The following is a 15,000-nucleotide window of genomic DNA, read 5'->3' on the forward strand; positions in this document are numbered from 1 at the left end:
ATCTCAGTCCACTCGGCGGTCATTGAAAAATCCCACCTGTAGCAGCGGGCAGAACTCGAAACCCAGTCCTCCTGGACGCGGCGCCGGCACGCTAACCACTCAGCCACCGTCTCCCCGTATATGTGTGTGTGTGTGTGTGTGTGTGTGTGTGTGTGTGTGTGTGTGTGTGTGTGTGTGTGTGTGTGTGTGTGTGTGTGTCTAATTGCAAAATGACGAAGGAAGGCGGTGAAGGAAGAAATAGCACTGATTCAATATAGCCTTTGCCCATTTTTCCTTTTATTTATTTTCGAAGGGGTGGGTTACATTTCCTCCGTCTCTTTTTGTTAAGTCGCTGTTACGGACACGGGTGTGGATCTGCGAATCACTCGAGAAGTAAAGTGAAGAGCCACGGCGAGGATATGATTGCCGTCCAGGTGTATGAAACGTGTGTGTATAGGCAGCACTGCGCTACCGAAACACACACACACACACACACACACACACACACACACACACATTTGCCCTATCGTTTATATAGCATTAATTTTGTAATTCAATACTCATAAAATGCGCAAGGCCCAGTTAGTTACGTGAACAAATAACTTGAGGCATTATTAACTGAAGCCAGTTTTGGTAGCAGCAGAGGTACGTAGTTATTATAGTGGTAGTATTAGCAGCACTCCACGATCACTTACTACTACAGCTGCTGCTGCTCTAACTATTACTACTACTGCTATTACTTTTACTACTTCTACTACAGCTAGTACTATTATTACTACTACTACTATACTACTACTATTACTCCTGCTGCTGCCGCTGCTTCTATTACTCGGCTGCTGCTGTTGCTTCTACGATTACTACATATTACTACTGATTAATATTGTTATTATTGCGTTAAGACTCATAGTGCTAGAAAAGTTTCCGCGGGGGCCACCTCTACCTAGCCTTGCGAAGGTCTATAATTTGGAGACCTGCCCGGATGGGGGACAGGGCGGGCCTCTCACTTTTGGACCACCCGCAAAGGCGAGGTTATGGCGGGCGCCGCAGAAGCTTTTCGAACACTGGCTGTCTAAATTCGTCTTGTCGAAGTATAGCCTAATTATTATTATTATTATTATTATTATTATTATTATTATTATTATTATTATTATTATTATTATTATTATTATTATTAATATTATTATTATTATCATTATTATTATTTTTATTATTACAGCAATATTATTATTATTATTATTATTATTATTATTATTATTATTATTATTATTATTATTATTATTATTATTATTATTATTATTATTATTATTATTATTATTATTATTATTATTATTATTATTATTATTATCATTATTATTTTTTTATTATTTCTTTTATTATAATCAGTATAATAATGGTAATGTTACCAAAATTGATAATAAGACAAGAAGAAGAAAAAACAGAACATAACCAAGAAGAAAAAGAAGAACAACAAAAGCAACAACAACAAAAACAAGACAATTATAATAATAATAATAATAATAATAATAATAATAATAATAATAATAATAATAATAATAATAATAATAATAATAATAATGATATTAATGATAATAATAACTAGACGCATGGTACTCGGAGAGTGCACACCTCCGCCAAAGATCGTCCTGAAAATTGGTATGGGCATCAACTGTGATCCTCTGCATCATATGTAAGCATTTGTTTCGAAATTTAATGAAATTCTTTTTTTTGGAAACTTTGACCTTGGGCGAACTTTTCGAGATCAAGGTCAAAGGTCAAGGTCAAGGCCATACAAGGAGCATCATATGGAAGCATTTGTTTCGAAATTTGTTGAAATTCTTTTCTTTTTTTTTGGAAACTCTGACCTTGGGTGAACTTTTAGAGGTCAAGGTAAAAGGTCAAGGTCAAGGCCATGCAAGGTGCATCTTTCCATGAGGTAAAATATGAACCAAGTCTGAAGTCTCTACGATGACGAGAACCGAAGTTATGGCCAAAATGACGTTTTGTGCGACCTTGACCTTGACCTTTGACCTTTGACATCAAAAATTTAATGGGTTCTATTCTGGATGGACACGAAGCTTCCCTGAAAAATTGGTTGAGATATCCGCAAAATTGTGCACAGGAGACTGTTCACGAACAAACAAACAAACAAATAAATAAACATACTGACCGGACCGAAAATATAACCTCCTCCCAACTTCGTTGGCGGAGGTAATAATAATAATAATAATAATAATAATAATAATAATAATAATAATAATAATAATAGTAACAATAATAATATTAATAATAATAATAACGATAACTCCAACAACAGCAACAATAACAAGACAATAATGATAGTGAAAATTATAATATTAATAATAATAATAATAATAATAATAATAATAATAATAATAATAATAATAATAATAATAATAAAAAGTAGTAATAATAATAGCAATAATAACAATAATGATGATAATAAGGACAACAACAACTGTGACATCATACAATCATAGCTCCGCTACCGGCCCCATAAACGTTCGCGTGACTTTCCGGCCATACAACATTTACATAACCTGCTAACGTCATTCAAGGGCGTTTTTCGATGTGGTGTTGTGTTTTATTCCTTGCTGAAATAAATGCAGGGTATGAATGTTTTCCCCGTTTTTTCCCATCCAGGGCGGCGGTTATAAAAATAAATACTTTCATTACTAAGCACTGCACACATTATTTGAGGCTTAATTTTTTGGTGTCTGCAATTAATTTAATGATATTTTTCTGGTGTTAGTTGCAGATATAGCGGAATTGCTTAAATTTGTTGGAAAAAAAATAATATATATATATATATATATATATATATATATATATATATATATATATATATATATATATATATATATATATATATATATATATATATATTCTCTCGTTTTACTTGCAGTATTATATGTATTTTTATTATTATTATTATTATTATTATTATTATTATTATTATTATTATTATTATTATTATTATTATTATTATTATCATTATTATTATTATATTTCACTGCTATTATTACTAATACTACGACGACGACGACTTTATTACTGCCACTACTACTACTTCTACTACTACTACTACTACTACTACTAATACTAATACTATCATTATTTTTATTAGTAGTATTATCGTTCTCATTACTCTTGATATTTTGATATTATCTGTATTATAAGTTGTAGTAGTAGTAGTAGTAGTAGCAGTAGTAGTGGTAGTAGTAGTAATAGTAATAGTAGTAGCAGTAATAAAAGTAGCATTAGCAGCAGTAGTAGTTGTAGTGATAGTAGTATAAGTAATAGTAGTAGTAGTTTTTTTACAGCATAGCAAACAACTCAAGGGCAACAAAAAGAAAGTGTAGGAAAAAAGCCCGATAAACGTTGCTCCATAAAGGAAAAAGTAAAGAGTAGCCAAAAGAGAGGTTAATATCGGATAGAGAGGAGTCTTGATACACTCCTCTTGAAAGAGGTCAAGTCATAGGCAGGAGGAAATACAGACGAAGGAAGGCTGTCTCAGAATTTACCAGTGAAAGGGATGAAAGAATGGAGATGCTGGTTAACTCTTGCATAAGGGTTTGGACAGTATAGGGATGAGCTAGAGTAGAACGTCGAGTGCAGGGGGCCGCGGGAGCAGTTAGCAAGTTCAGAAGAGCAGCAGCATGAAAATATCGATAGAAGATAGAAAGAGTGGAATTTAAGAGGTAGAAGACTGTCAGTAAGTGTGTGAGTGGAGCCCCCCACCCGTGAGATGCATACTCCAAGGCCCTTATAAATGGAAAGCATCTGTGCAGGGGAGAAGAACTGGCAGAGACGATACAGAACGCCCAATCTCGAGGAAGCTGATTTAGTAAGAGAAGAGATGTGAGGTTTCCAGTTGAGATTTTGAGCTAAAGATAGACCGAGGATGTTTAGTGTTGAAGAAGGTGACGGCTGAGTGTTGTCGAAGAATTGGGGATAGGTGTTTGGAAGATTGTGTCGAGTTTATAGGTGGAAAAATTTGGGGGTTTTAGGCGTTGAAGGACACAAGGATCCTCTTACCCCAATCGAAAATAAGAACAAGGTCTGAGGTTAAGCGTTCTGCAGCCTCCAGTCTGGAGTCTTGTAATTCCTGTTGGGAGGGTCTTCTGTTGAAAAAAAGTTGAATAATGCAAAGTAAAGTCATCAGCGTATGAGTGGATAGGACAGTTTATTATGGAAAGAAAATCATTGATGAATAACAGGAAGAGAGGGGTGGTAGGACAGAGCCCTGTCGGACACCACTGTTGATAGGTTTAGGGGAAGAACAGTGACCGTCTACCAGAGCTGTGATAGAGCGGCCGGAAAGGAAACTGAAGATAAAGGAGCAGAGAGAAGGATAGAATCCGTAGGAGGGTAATTTAGAAAGTAAAGCGTTGTGCCATACTCTATCGAAAGCTTTCGATATAGCTAGCGCAACTGAGAAACTTTCACCGAAACGGCTAAGAGAGGATGACCAAGAGACAGTTAAGAGAGCAAGAAGATCGCCAGTAGAACGCCGCTTGCGAAACCCATACTGGCGATCAGGTAGAAGATCAGAAGAGGATAAGTGCTTTTGAATCTTCCGGTTAAGGATTGATTCAAACGTTTTAGATAGACAGGAAAGTAAAGCTATAGGACGGTAGTTTGAGGAACTGGAATGGTCACCCTTCTAAGGCACAGGCTATATGTAGGCGTACTTCCAGCACGAAGGAAAGGTAGATGTTGAAAGGCAGAGATGAAAGAGTGTGACCAGGCAGGGTGTCAGCACGGAAGCACAGTTTTTAAGGACAATAGGAGGCACTTCATCAAGCCCATAAGCCTTCTGAGGATTGAGGCCAGAGAGGGAATAGAAAACATCATTCTTAAGAATCTTAATAACAGGCATAAAGGACTCAGAGGGGTGATGAGTTGGAGGAATATGCCCAGAACCGTCCAGAGTGGAGTTTTTACAGAAAGTTTGAGAGAAGAGTTCAGCTTTAGAGATAGATGAGACAGTAGTAGTAGTAGTTGTTGTTGGTTGTTGTCGCGTAATAATCATAGTAGTAGAAGTAGTAATAGTAGTAGCTGTAGTAGTAGTAGTAGTAGTAGTAGTAGTAGTAGTAGAAGTAGTAGATGTAGTAGTAGTAGTAGTAGTAGTAGTAGTAGTAGTAGTAGTAGTAGTAAAAGTAGCAACATCAATAACAGTAGTAGTAGTAGTAGTGGTAGTAGTAGTAGTAGTAGCAGCAGCAGCAGTAGTAGTAGTAGTAGTAGTAGTAGTAGTAGTAGTAGTAGTAGTAGTAGTAGTAGTAGTAGTAGTAGTAGTAGTAGTAGCTGTAGTAGAAGTAGCAATAGTTGTTGATGTAGTAGTAGTAATAGTAGTAGTAGTAGTAGTAGTAGTAGTAGTAGTAGTGACAGCAGCAGTAATAGTAGTACTAGTAGTAGTAGTAGAAGTAGTAGTAGTAGTAGTAGTAGTAGTAGTAGTAGTAGTAGTAACAGACTTCCAGCAACAATAGTATTAGATGTAGTAGTAGTAGCAGTAGTAGTAGTAGCAGTAGTAGTAGCAGTAGTAGTAGTAGTTGTAGTAGTAGTAGTAATAATAGTAGTAGTAGCAGTAGTAGTAGTAGTAGTAGTAGTAGTAGTAGTAGTAATAGTAGTAGTGGTAATAGACGAAGACGCCGACGGTGTCTCCATTGTGCGTTTACACGAGGCAGTTTTTCCAGGCTGAGAGACTCGGGATTAATGAAGCCCGAGCCGCCGCGCCGCCGAGCGTCCTTTGAGCTGATTACGTGCTGGCTGCCGCCTCCATAGACACGACCCGCTACCTTCCTTGTATATTTAGGCTAATTTTTTTTATCCCCACACAGCTAAAAATTGAGAAATAGATAGGTGTGTAGATAAAGAAATAGATTGATAGATTTCTTTTATTATTATTATTATTATTTTTTTTTTTTTTACGTTTTCCTCTCTGTTGTCATATGAAAGCGCTCATGCTTTTTTGTGCGTGGTCTATGAATAAAAATATAACGCCAAGGAATATACTGCCTTGCATAAACAAAAGTAATATAAATTGCAAATCAACCAGTGTAAACGAGTGTGCTGAAGGTGTGTGTCTATGTGTACCAAGTATTGAAGGGCCAGGATTTGCTTGCGTGCAGAGGCATGAACTAGTTTGAACGTGCTGTCGATTTGTCAGAATCATCGTTTGTCATATTTTAGTGATCGCTGCTTTGCCTTTCATTCTGATATCTTAGCTTCTGTTCAAAGGCTACTGGCCAATTCGCATGCTTCATTTCAAACAGTACTCACCTCTCCTCCCGAAATTGACCTATCTTTCGGCCACTCCTCTAACTCTTTTAAGGAGCAGTAAGTAGCGAGCTTTTTTTTTACATTTGTTTCCTTTTTTATGCCCTTGAACTGACTCCTCTGCTGTAAAAAACTAAAAAAAATATATAAAAAAAAACTGAAATACTGCTCCGGGAAATTGAGTAAAGATATAAAAAATTATCAACATTCTTTATTCTAGCAATAGTTTATTTCTGTAGGTCAGCTCAGTTTTCCAGATATGATGTGAAAAATGATTAAATGAGTCCGTGCCGCCCAGCAAGCTTGCCATCATATATCCTCTCAAAGCTTCCTTCATACACCCATGACTCCTCTTGTCTGTATCTCCCCTGTCTTCCTTTTCTTTGCTCAACCTCGTCACTACTCTTTTCCGTCTTTTTCTATCCCATACTGCTCTATCCAAAGCATCCAACCCATCAAGCAACCCAGCAGCCTTTCTGAGTTGTCTTTCTCGCCGTAAATGCTGTTTTTACAACCGTCAATGAGGTCAGATTCCATTTTCGTCCGTGCATCCACTTTCCAAACTCTATGCGTATGTGATTTTGTTTTCCTCTTTCACTGTGCTGCTTTAATTTCTTGTGCAAAGATAGATATACTCTTTTTGTTTAATCCCCTATCGTGTTATTTTGTTTTGGTGTTTTTATATTCTATCGCTTCCATTTTCTGTGCTCCATTGTCGCCCTTCTCTTTTATTTTCCCTGACACTTTTGTTATGCATTGCAATCCTTTCATCATCTGACCTTCACTCACCTTTGATTTGCTATTTCTTTTATATATTTCTCTCTTTCTGTTTATTTTGTCATCAGTCTTTTGTTTCCTTGTACAACCGCTTATGAGTTATTATTTGGCTGTTATTGTCTGTCCTTGTCTATTAAATTGTGTACCTCAGCCGACTGTATGTCCTTCCTTCAACATGCCTCATTGTCGTATAAATGTTCAAGTATTCTTTTTTTCAGTTAATAAGCATTTCTTTCTCCTCTGTGCCGCTGTCTCACCTGTCTTCCTTATCTCCATCTCATTCTTCTCTGCCGTCTCTTCTTGTCTTGTATTAACCTGTCTAAACCATCCATCCATCCATCCATCCATCCTGCCAACCAAGCAGCCAACCAACCAACCCACCAACAGGTCAACCCTCAAACTAATCAACCAACCAGTCAACCATCAAGGTCATAAGTCAACCAACCAACCACCCAAATAATCAACCATCTAGCCAGTCAACCGTCATACTAATCAACCAGCCAACCAACTAACCATCCATCCAGTCAACCAAGCAACAAACCAGTCAACCAACCATCCTGTCACTCAACCAACCAACCAACCAACCAACCAACCAACCAGCCAGTCAACCATCAATCCAATCAACTATCCAATTAACCAACCACCCAACCAACCCACCAACCAGCCAGTCAGGCAACCATCAAACTATTAAACCAGCCATCAAACCATCCAACCAAGCAAACAAACACTCAACCAATCAACCAACCAGCCAGTCAGCCATCAAACCATCCAACCAAGCAAACAAACACTCAACCAATCAACCAACCAGCCAGTCAGCCATCAAACCATCCAACCAAGCAAACAAACACTCAACCAATCCACCAACCAGCCAGTCAGCCATCAAACCATCCAACCAAGCAAACAAACACTCAACCAATCAACCAACCAGTCAATCAACCATCAAAGTGACTAATCAGCCAACCAACCAGCCATCCACACCCGCACGCCCATCCATCACTTCATCCGTCTAAAACTTTTCGCCGCTACTCTCGGCTTTTATGCGTAAAATAAATCAAAATCAACACATCAAATATTTCCCGCCAACAAAGGCACACGCCATCACCAATATTTCCATCAAAGGTAATAACAAATTGTGAAATATATCGGAAGGTGGAATGCGCTTATCGGACGGCCGCCAGAACTTTTTTTTTATTATCGTGCGTTTGATTTTAAAAATATTGCTGGTGAGGTCAAGCTTGCTCTTCTCTGACTATGATCCTCCTTGATTTTCGTTCCCTCGTGTGTGTTGGGGGGGCGGGGTGGGGGGGGGAGATCCCTATGTGTGTGTGTGTGTGTGTGTGTGTGTGTGTGTTTGATTGTGTGTTTGTTTATTTGCGTGGCTGTGTATGTGTGTTTGTGTGTGTGTGTGTACAAGTGTAATCATTCACACAGTGTTTGCCGTATCGTTGCGTAGCACAGGTTATATTTTTCAGGCTTTTACATTTATTCATTTTCAGGAATTTGGAGTGTTACAACTATTACTCGATAGAACACACTTTTTTTCTTCTCAGGATGATGAGTTTGATTAGTATGGACTAGGCGATACTTTCTGAGGCTACTATATACATCAAGCAACTCTTTTTTTTTTAATATTCAGAGTTTATATATGGTTTAAGAGCTAATGGACACTGATTTGCGTCCAACGTTTCTTATGACGGTGTGAAATTAAAAAAAAGTTACATTAGTTTGATTTGTATAGACTAGGCGATGCTTTCTGAGGCTACTATATACATCAAGCAACTCTTTTTTTTCAGTTTTCAGAGTTTATATATGGTTTAAGAGCTAATGGACACTCCTATTTGCGTCCAACGTTTCTTATGACGGTGTGAGATGAAAAAAAACGCGACATTTATTCATCCTTTATGCCCATGAAGTGACAATATGTTTGCTTGTCTCTAAATTGTAATGAACTCATCCCGTTACTGGAGGACTTGACAAAGATTTACGTCGGTATTCTTAAACGCTTCCTCCTCACATTAACTATTTCCAAAGGCCAAAAAACTAGATAAATCGGCTTTTCATGAGTGGTTTTGCAGGTTCATGGTACAGAAGACGGGTCAAACAACCACCAGGGTCATAAAACTACCCATGGACATGTCCCAAACTCCTATGAAAGCCTTGTCAAATATGTGAACTTGTGCGCCGAAATGTTTAAAAATATGACCCTTAGCCCTTCACACCGCCTCACACTTTTGGCTATGATTCATATTCAGTCACTTCTTCTTTAAAGGTTTTGTTTTGGAGACTCACCCTTATGCTAGCCATCCCGATCTTCTTCATCTTGACAGCTTTTCAAATAAGATCAGATAATGGGTATCCAGTATAGCTTTTTCAACAGTAATGGACAAGAAAAAACGATATTCCTTTGTTTCTTTTCATACACTTTATTATCCAACTCTTCCAACAGTTGTTTTCTCCTCTTCCACAGACACAGACTAAGTTCCTTGTTCCTCCACTTTCCTCGAATATCAAGAGTCTACGTATATGTAAATTTCCTTCACTAAACGGCTTCCTTATTTCTGCTAATGGTGTGCACTCCTTCAGAAAATGTCCCAAACTTTCTTCTGTTCCTGCCCCACAAAGCTGGCATCTCGCGACCCCTCCCGTGTAGTACCTCTTCCTCCACCCAAGTTACAGTGTGTTGGTCCAAACTCTGTGCAGCAGTATAGGTTAAAAGGTGTTATCACAGAAACTTTCCCCCTTCATGTCTAATATGTAATGTTTATATACTAATTGTACTCTTCTCTTGTATCTCTCTTGTTTAGACTATCTTGTCATTGTCACACACTCTTCTTTCGATTTCATTTTTCGTTAAGAATTTCATTTGATCAATATTGCTGGTTTCTATTCTTTCCATGTAAGTCTTTAATATTTCAATCCATACTACAATCCATTTTATATGCTTAGGGTTGTTCCGTATTTCCTCCATCACTATCTTCATCAACTGATTCCCATTCTTCATTACGTAATTTATATGATTCAGCTTTTGTTTCATGTCCTGTGTCATCGTATATGTAGCTCCCAGGTCACCTCACAGGGTAACATTTGGTACATATCTTGAGGCACTGATAACTCTTTTTGCAGACAGTTTTCAAAAAGTTGCAAAGTTTCATTCTTATCCTAAATGTTGCTGATCACATTAAAACACTTGGCAGAACTACAGATTTCCCGAACTCTTACCTACTGATAATTTACGTGTATTGCATGCTCTTGGAACTTTTCTTTAATTACGCCGCAGTGTTTCCTATCTTTCTGTCTTGTACCTCTATATCCATACTGACTGCTCTTCTGAACTTTCTAACTGCATGCCTCCACCCTTCCCGAGGCCCCGCTGCACAAGACTTTCTACTCTATATCTCACCCCTATTCCCTCCTAATCCCTTCTGCAAGACTTAACCAGCATCTTTCTTCCCTCCCTTTCTCCAGCAAATTTTGGAACTGTATTCCCTCGTCTGTATTTCCTCCTGCCTACCACTTAAACTCTTTCAAAAGGGGAGTATCAACCGAAACTGACACTCTCTTTTTTTCGCAGGAACAGCGCTTAGCAGCCTTTTTTTTAGCTGCTTTCGTTACTTTAAAAAAAAAACAGCCATTTTTCTTCATAAATTATTTATTTCTTTTTCATGTTCCTGAAAGCATTCCATTTTGTTGTTTATAATAAAGTTGGGGGCATACACTGTAGCTGCGCGTGACCTTAGTGTTCTTCTTCGTCGCATTAACGTTTGAGCCTGTGGTGGGTAAGAACCCATTACTCCAGGACACAGGGCCACTGTGACATCCGGGTTACTACAATTTACCTTCTTTGGGTTTCCCCAGGTACCCATTTATCGACCACCCCAAATGGGAGGATGAATAGCTGGGTGGTAGCTGGGAGTGTGTGTGTGTGTGTGTGTGTGTGTGTGTGTGTGTGTGTATATATATATATATATATATATATATATATATATATATATATATATATATATATATATATATATATATATATATATATATATACCGAGGAAAATACTAGACTATGAGTAAAAATATACTGTAGTATACATAAGAAGCCATAGTATGTGTGTATGAGTGTGGAAGTTGGGGTGGGGGATGTTGGAAAGAGTGTAGGAGAGAGAGAGAGAGAGAGAGAGAGAGAGAGAGAGAGAGAGAGAGAGAGAGAGAGAGAGAGAGAGAGAGAGAGAGAGAGAGAGAGAGAGAGAGAGAGAGAGAGAGAGAGAGACGTGTGTTCCTCTTAATTACAACACTATTTTTGAGCCTCAGCTTTCGACGGTGAAGATCTGTAATGGACGGACGGATGATTGCCGGCAACGAACAGATTGAAGGACGAGGGAACTGTGAACTGTGGCATCAGTCCATCGCTCTGAGCCCCGGCACCGCCAGGTCGTAATGAGAAGCGGCTGTTTTATAGTGCTGGTGGTGGTGAAGATGGTGGGGTTGATGGTGGTGGTGGTGGTGGTGGTTGCATTCCTAGTCTGTGTGATAATAGTGGTGGTGGGGTTTATGTTGGTGTTGGTGGTCATGGCGAAGGTGGTGGTGGCGTTGGTAGTTCGAGTAAAGTTAGTGGTGGTGGCTGGGTACGGTGTGGGTAGTGGTGGTCATTGTGGAGGTGGTAGGGGCGATGTTAATTGTTGTTAATCGATGTTAGTGTTGGTAGTTGGGTGTGGTGATGGCGGTAGTGGTGTCGATGTGTCCCAGCCGCCGTGTGTCTCCAGGGAAGAATGCCGCGACCAAACCGACGCTCTCCATCAGGCTGCATTATAAAAGCTACCCCCCCCCAAAAAAAAAAAAACTAGCGGTGCCCAATCAAGAGTGTGATTACACTCCAAATGAGCGTTTTTAATTCCCATTTAAGCCCCGCAGCGCCTGGGTCCCCAGCTGTCCCGATGACCGTCCCGCTGACCTTCCAAAGCTGTTATTTGTGTTGAGAGAGAGAGAGAGAGAGAGAGAGAGACAGACAGACAGACAGACAGACAGACTGACTGACTGACACAGAGTGAGAAAGACAGACAGACACAAGTAACTTTTCACCTTTATAAACCATGTACTTTTTCCTCATCTTAACACGGTTACTTCCTGACTCTTTGGGTCGTATTATAAGACATTTCGCCGCCCAAGAACACATATTTGACAAGGCTTTCGTAGGAGTTGTGGACATTTCCAGGAGTACCCTGGTGTTAGTTTGACCCTTCTTCTGTACCATGAACCTAAGGAAACACTCATTAGAACTCGACTGACCCCCTCTTTAACCTTTAGAAATTGTTAATGGGAGAAGCGATAGTGTCTTATAATACCAACCTTTCTCGTGCCCTGCAGTCCATCCCGTGATCACCGCGCCCAACCAGCTGGTGGGTGCGCCTCTCGACACCTCGGTCACCCTGGAGTGTCAGGTGGCCGCCTTCCCCAACGCTGTCCACTTCTGGCGCTTCAACGACCAGCTGCTGATCAACTCGTCCCGCCAGGAGACGCAAGAGATACGCAACGGCTACACCACCCACATGAAGCTCTCCCTCAAGAATCTCAAACCTAAGGACTTTGGAACCTACGTGTGTGCCGCTAAGAACTCGCTCGGGGAGGGTGACAGCAACGTTCGTCTCTACGGTGAGTCGAGTAATAATCCTTCACCATCTCAAACTGTTCTCGTCTTTATATCTTACTCTCATAATTCCGCTTACCCTAATCATGCAAGTGTGAGTCCATTGGTTTTCTCTTCTTTGCAGAAATTGAAGTAAATCGACGACATGAGGAGAAGCAAGAGCAGAAGGGCAACAGCAACTCAGGTGAGACGCCGGGCGGGCAGGCATGAGTGAGGCACTGCTCGGGGCCTTGTTAGGGCCAGACACACACCAGGCTGAAAATATCTCCCTTGTTTGATATGATTTATCCCGACCTCTTAAAATCTACGTAGTGCTCGTTAATACAGTCTTTGCATACACAGATTTTCAACACCCTTAAAATTATTTCAGCCATTCAGGCAATCCCTTCTTTCGCTCTGCCTGGTTTTGGTACTCATAGTGTAAAAGATAATTGTTCATATGTATATTCAAGACGTATTTAGTAACTCTTAGCGAATGCACAACAGCTATCCGGCGAATATTGCCGATGCATCCAGGGGTGCCCAGAGTTACCAAGCTGAAGATCCTTTCCCTACCAACAAATAACTGATCCCCGAACCTCAGAGTAAGGATTTATGTAACCATCACCACCATCGCTCCCCTGTTCCGTGAATCGCCCACGCCGAGGGATAGATTATCACTTCTGGAAATCTCAGAAATTTAAAAATATGTTTCCTAGTACTGGCAAGGGGGAGTCGCATGCCTGCAGAATCTTGCTCTGACTGCTTGTCTAATTATGCTTCATTAGAGTGAAATATTTGTAGCACTGACATTGGAATATTCATGCGTGCCCGCTCCTCTGTGCTCGCTCCGTCCTTGCGTCCCCTCGTGTGTAGAGTGTGTGGGTGTAATGAAGCTCGATTTTTTTTTCCTTCTCAAGCGAAGGCAAACAGACCAAGGGCAATGAACGCAAACATTAGGGCATGCTTGGTCATATTTAAATCTTATTAAGAGAGAGAGAGTGAGAGAGAGACACACACACACACACACCATGGGATGAGGAGCGGTGTGATGGGGGGGAGGGGGGGGGACGCGAGGAGTCAAGCAGCGAGGCGCCGTAGAGGGAGCCACTCGGCATTGATCGCTGCACTGCCTAATGTGGCGCTTCCTGCCAGAAAAAATTATCTCAGCCTCGAGCCTTCAGGCGGAAACATCTTAAAAAATAATGTTCTAAACTAGTCTATTAAGCCGCGTGTAGGGTTGAGGGGACGCATCCCCTCGCCCACCCTACAACGCCAAACCAGGGGAGGGGGTTCCTCCGGGCAAGTCTCCACGCAGGATCCTTTCCATGCCTCGTCGTACCTCATGGCAGGATCTGCCGAGTTGCTCAACCCACGAACTTTGTGGATGTCCCCTCCACTCGGAATTGTCTTTTAAGAAAAAAAAAACGGTGAGGAGGGTCGGCTTCTTAACATGTACTACATGTTCTCATACCCGGAGTTGGCGTTCACTGACTATGCTGGTGAGAGGCCTCGTATTAGTCTCACGGAGAAATCGCCACTTTGACACAGTCGCTAGAGCGATATCCCATATTTTAGGTACTTAATACCAAAAGGCATCAGTCCACCTCTTCAAGGTACATACTTTCCAGTGTCTATGTCTCACAGCGCGCGCGCGCGCGCACACACACACACACACACACACACACACACACACACACACACACACACACACACACACACTCGTGTGCTCCTTGCAACAACATGGTTCAGCATTCGCTGCATAAAAGATTAAATATTTACCCTGTAGAACTCTAGAAAACTGTCATAGTTTTTTTTTCGTTCGCAATTTTCAGCCTTAAATCCCGAGAAATCTGAAATATTTTTGAAATTTTATCTATTTTTCTTGTGGGGTTTTTTTTCAAAAGATTTTTTTTCTTCACATCATCGCAAAGGTTGTTCGGTATCATTCTGCTTGGTTGTAACGTTAGACAGACAGATTGAGCAAAAGGAATATTCAAAGTCAGGGGAAGACTATTACATTGTCTAGACGAGTCACCATACACAGAAAAGAAAAAAATAGCCGTCCCCTACGCCTAATGCTGGTATTTATGACGTGATTTGGGCATGTCTTGTTCATGATGCTCTGATACGCTGTGCAGTCGTTCTTCCACCACTCTTTAGGTGACTCGTCCAGCCACATTTAAGATGTTCGCGGAGAGTGGTTGTGCTTCTCTAGGACTCTAGTTTTTAAGAGCTCGCTTTTAGGTATCGTAATGGTAGTAGTACTAGTAATAAAAGTAAAAGTAGTGGTAGTAATGATGGTAATATTAGTAGGGGAGGCGGTGGCTGAGAGA

The 15,000-nt window shown here is 40.3% G+C and overlaps 1 protein-coding gene across 1 annotated transcript in view; it reads left to right on the forward strand.

Annotated features, from left to right (window-relative positions):
- LOC127004930 (lachesin-like) overlaps positions 1 to 15,000 on the forward strand; it is a 94,734-nt gene that overhangs the window by 72,986 nt on the left and 6,748 nt on the right. The window contains exons 5-6 of the mRNA XM_050873181.1: positions 12,406 to 12,690; positions 12,810 to 12,869. Coding sequence (XP_050729138.1) covers positions 12,406 to 12,690; positions 12,810 to 12,869 — 345 coding nt within the window. The remainder of the gene's footprint in view (positions 1 to 12,405; positions 12,691 to 12,809; positions 12,870 to 15,000) is intronic.

This window comes from Eriocheir sinensis, chromosome 3 (assembly GCF_024679095.1).
Source record: "Eriocheir sinensis breed Jianghai 21 chromosome 3, ASM2467909v1, whole genome shotgun sequence".
In the NCBI taxonomy this organism is placed as follows: domain Eukaryota; kingdom Metazoa; phylum Arthropoda; class Malacostraca; order Decapoda; family Varunidae; genus Eriocheir; species Eriocheir sinensis.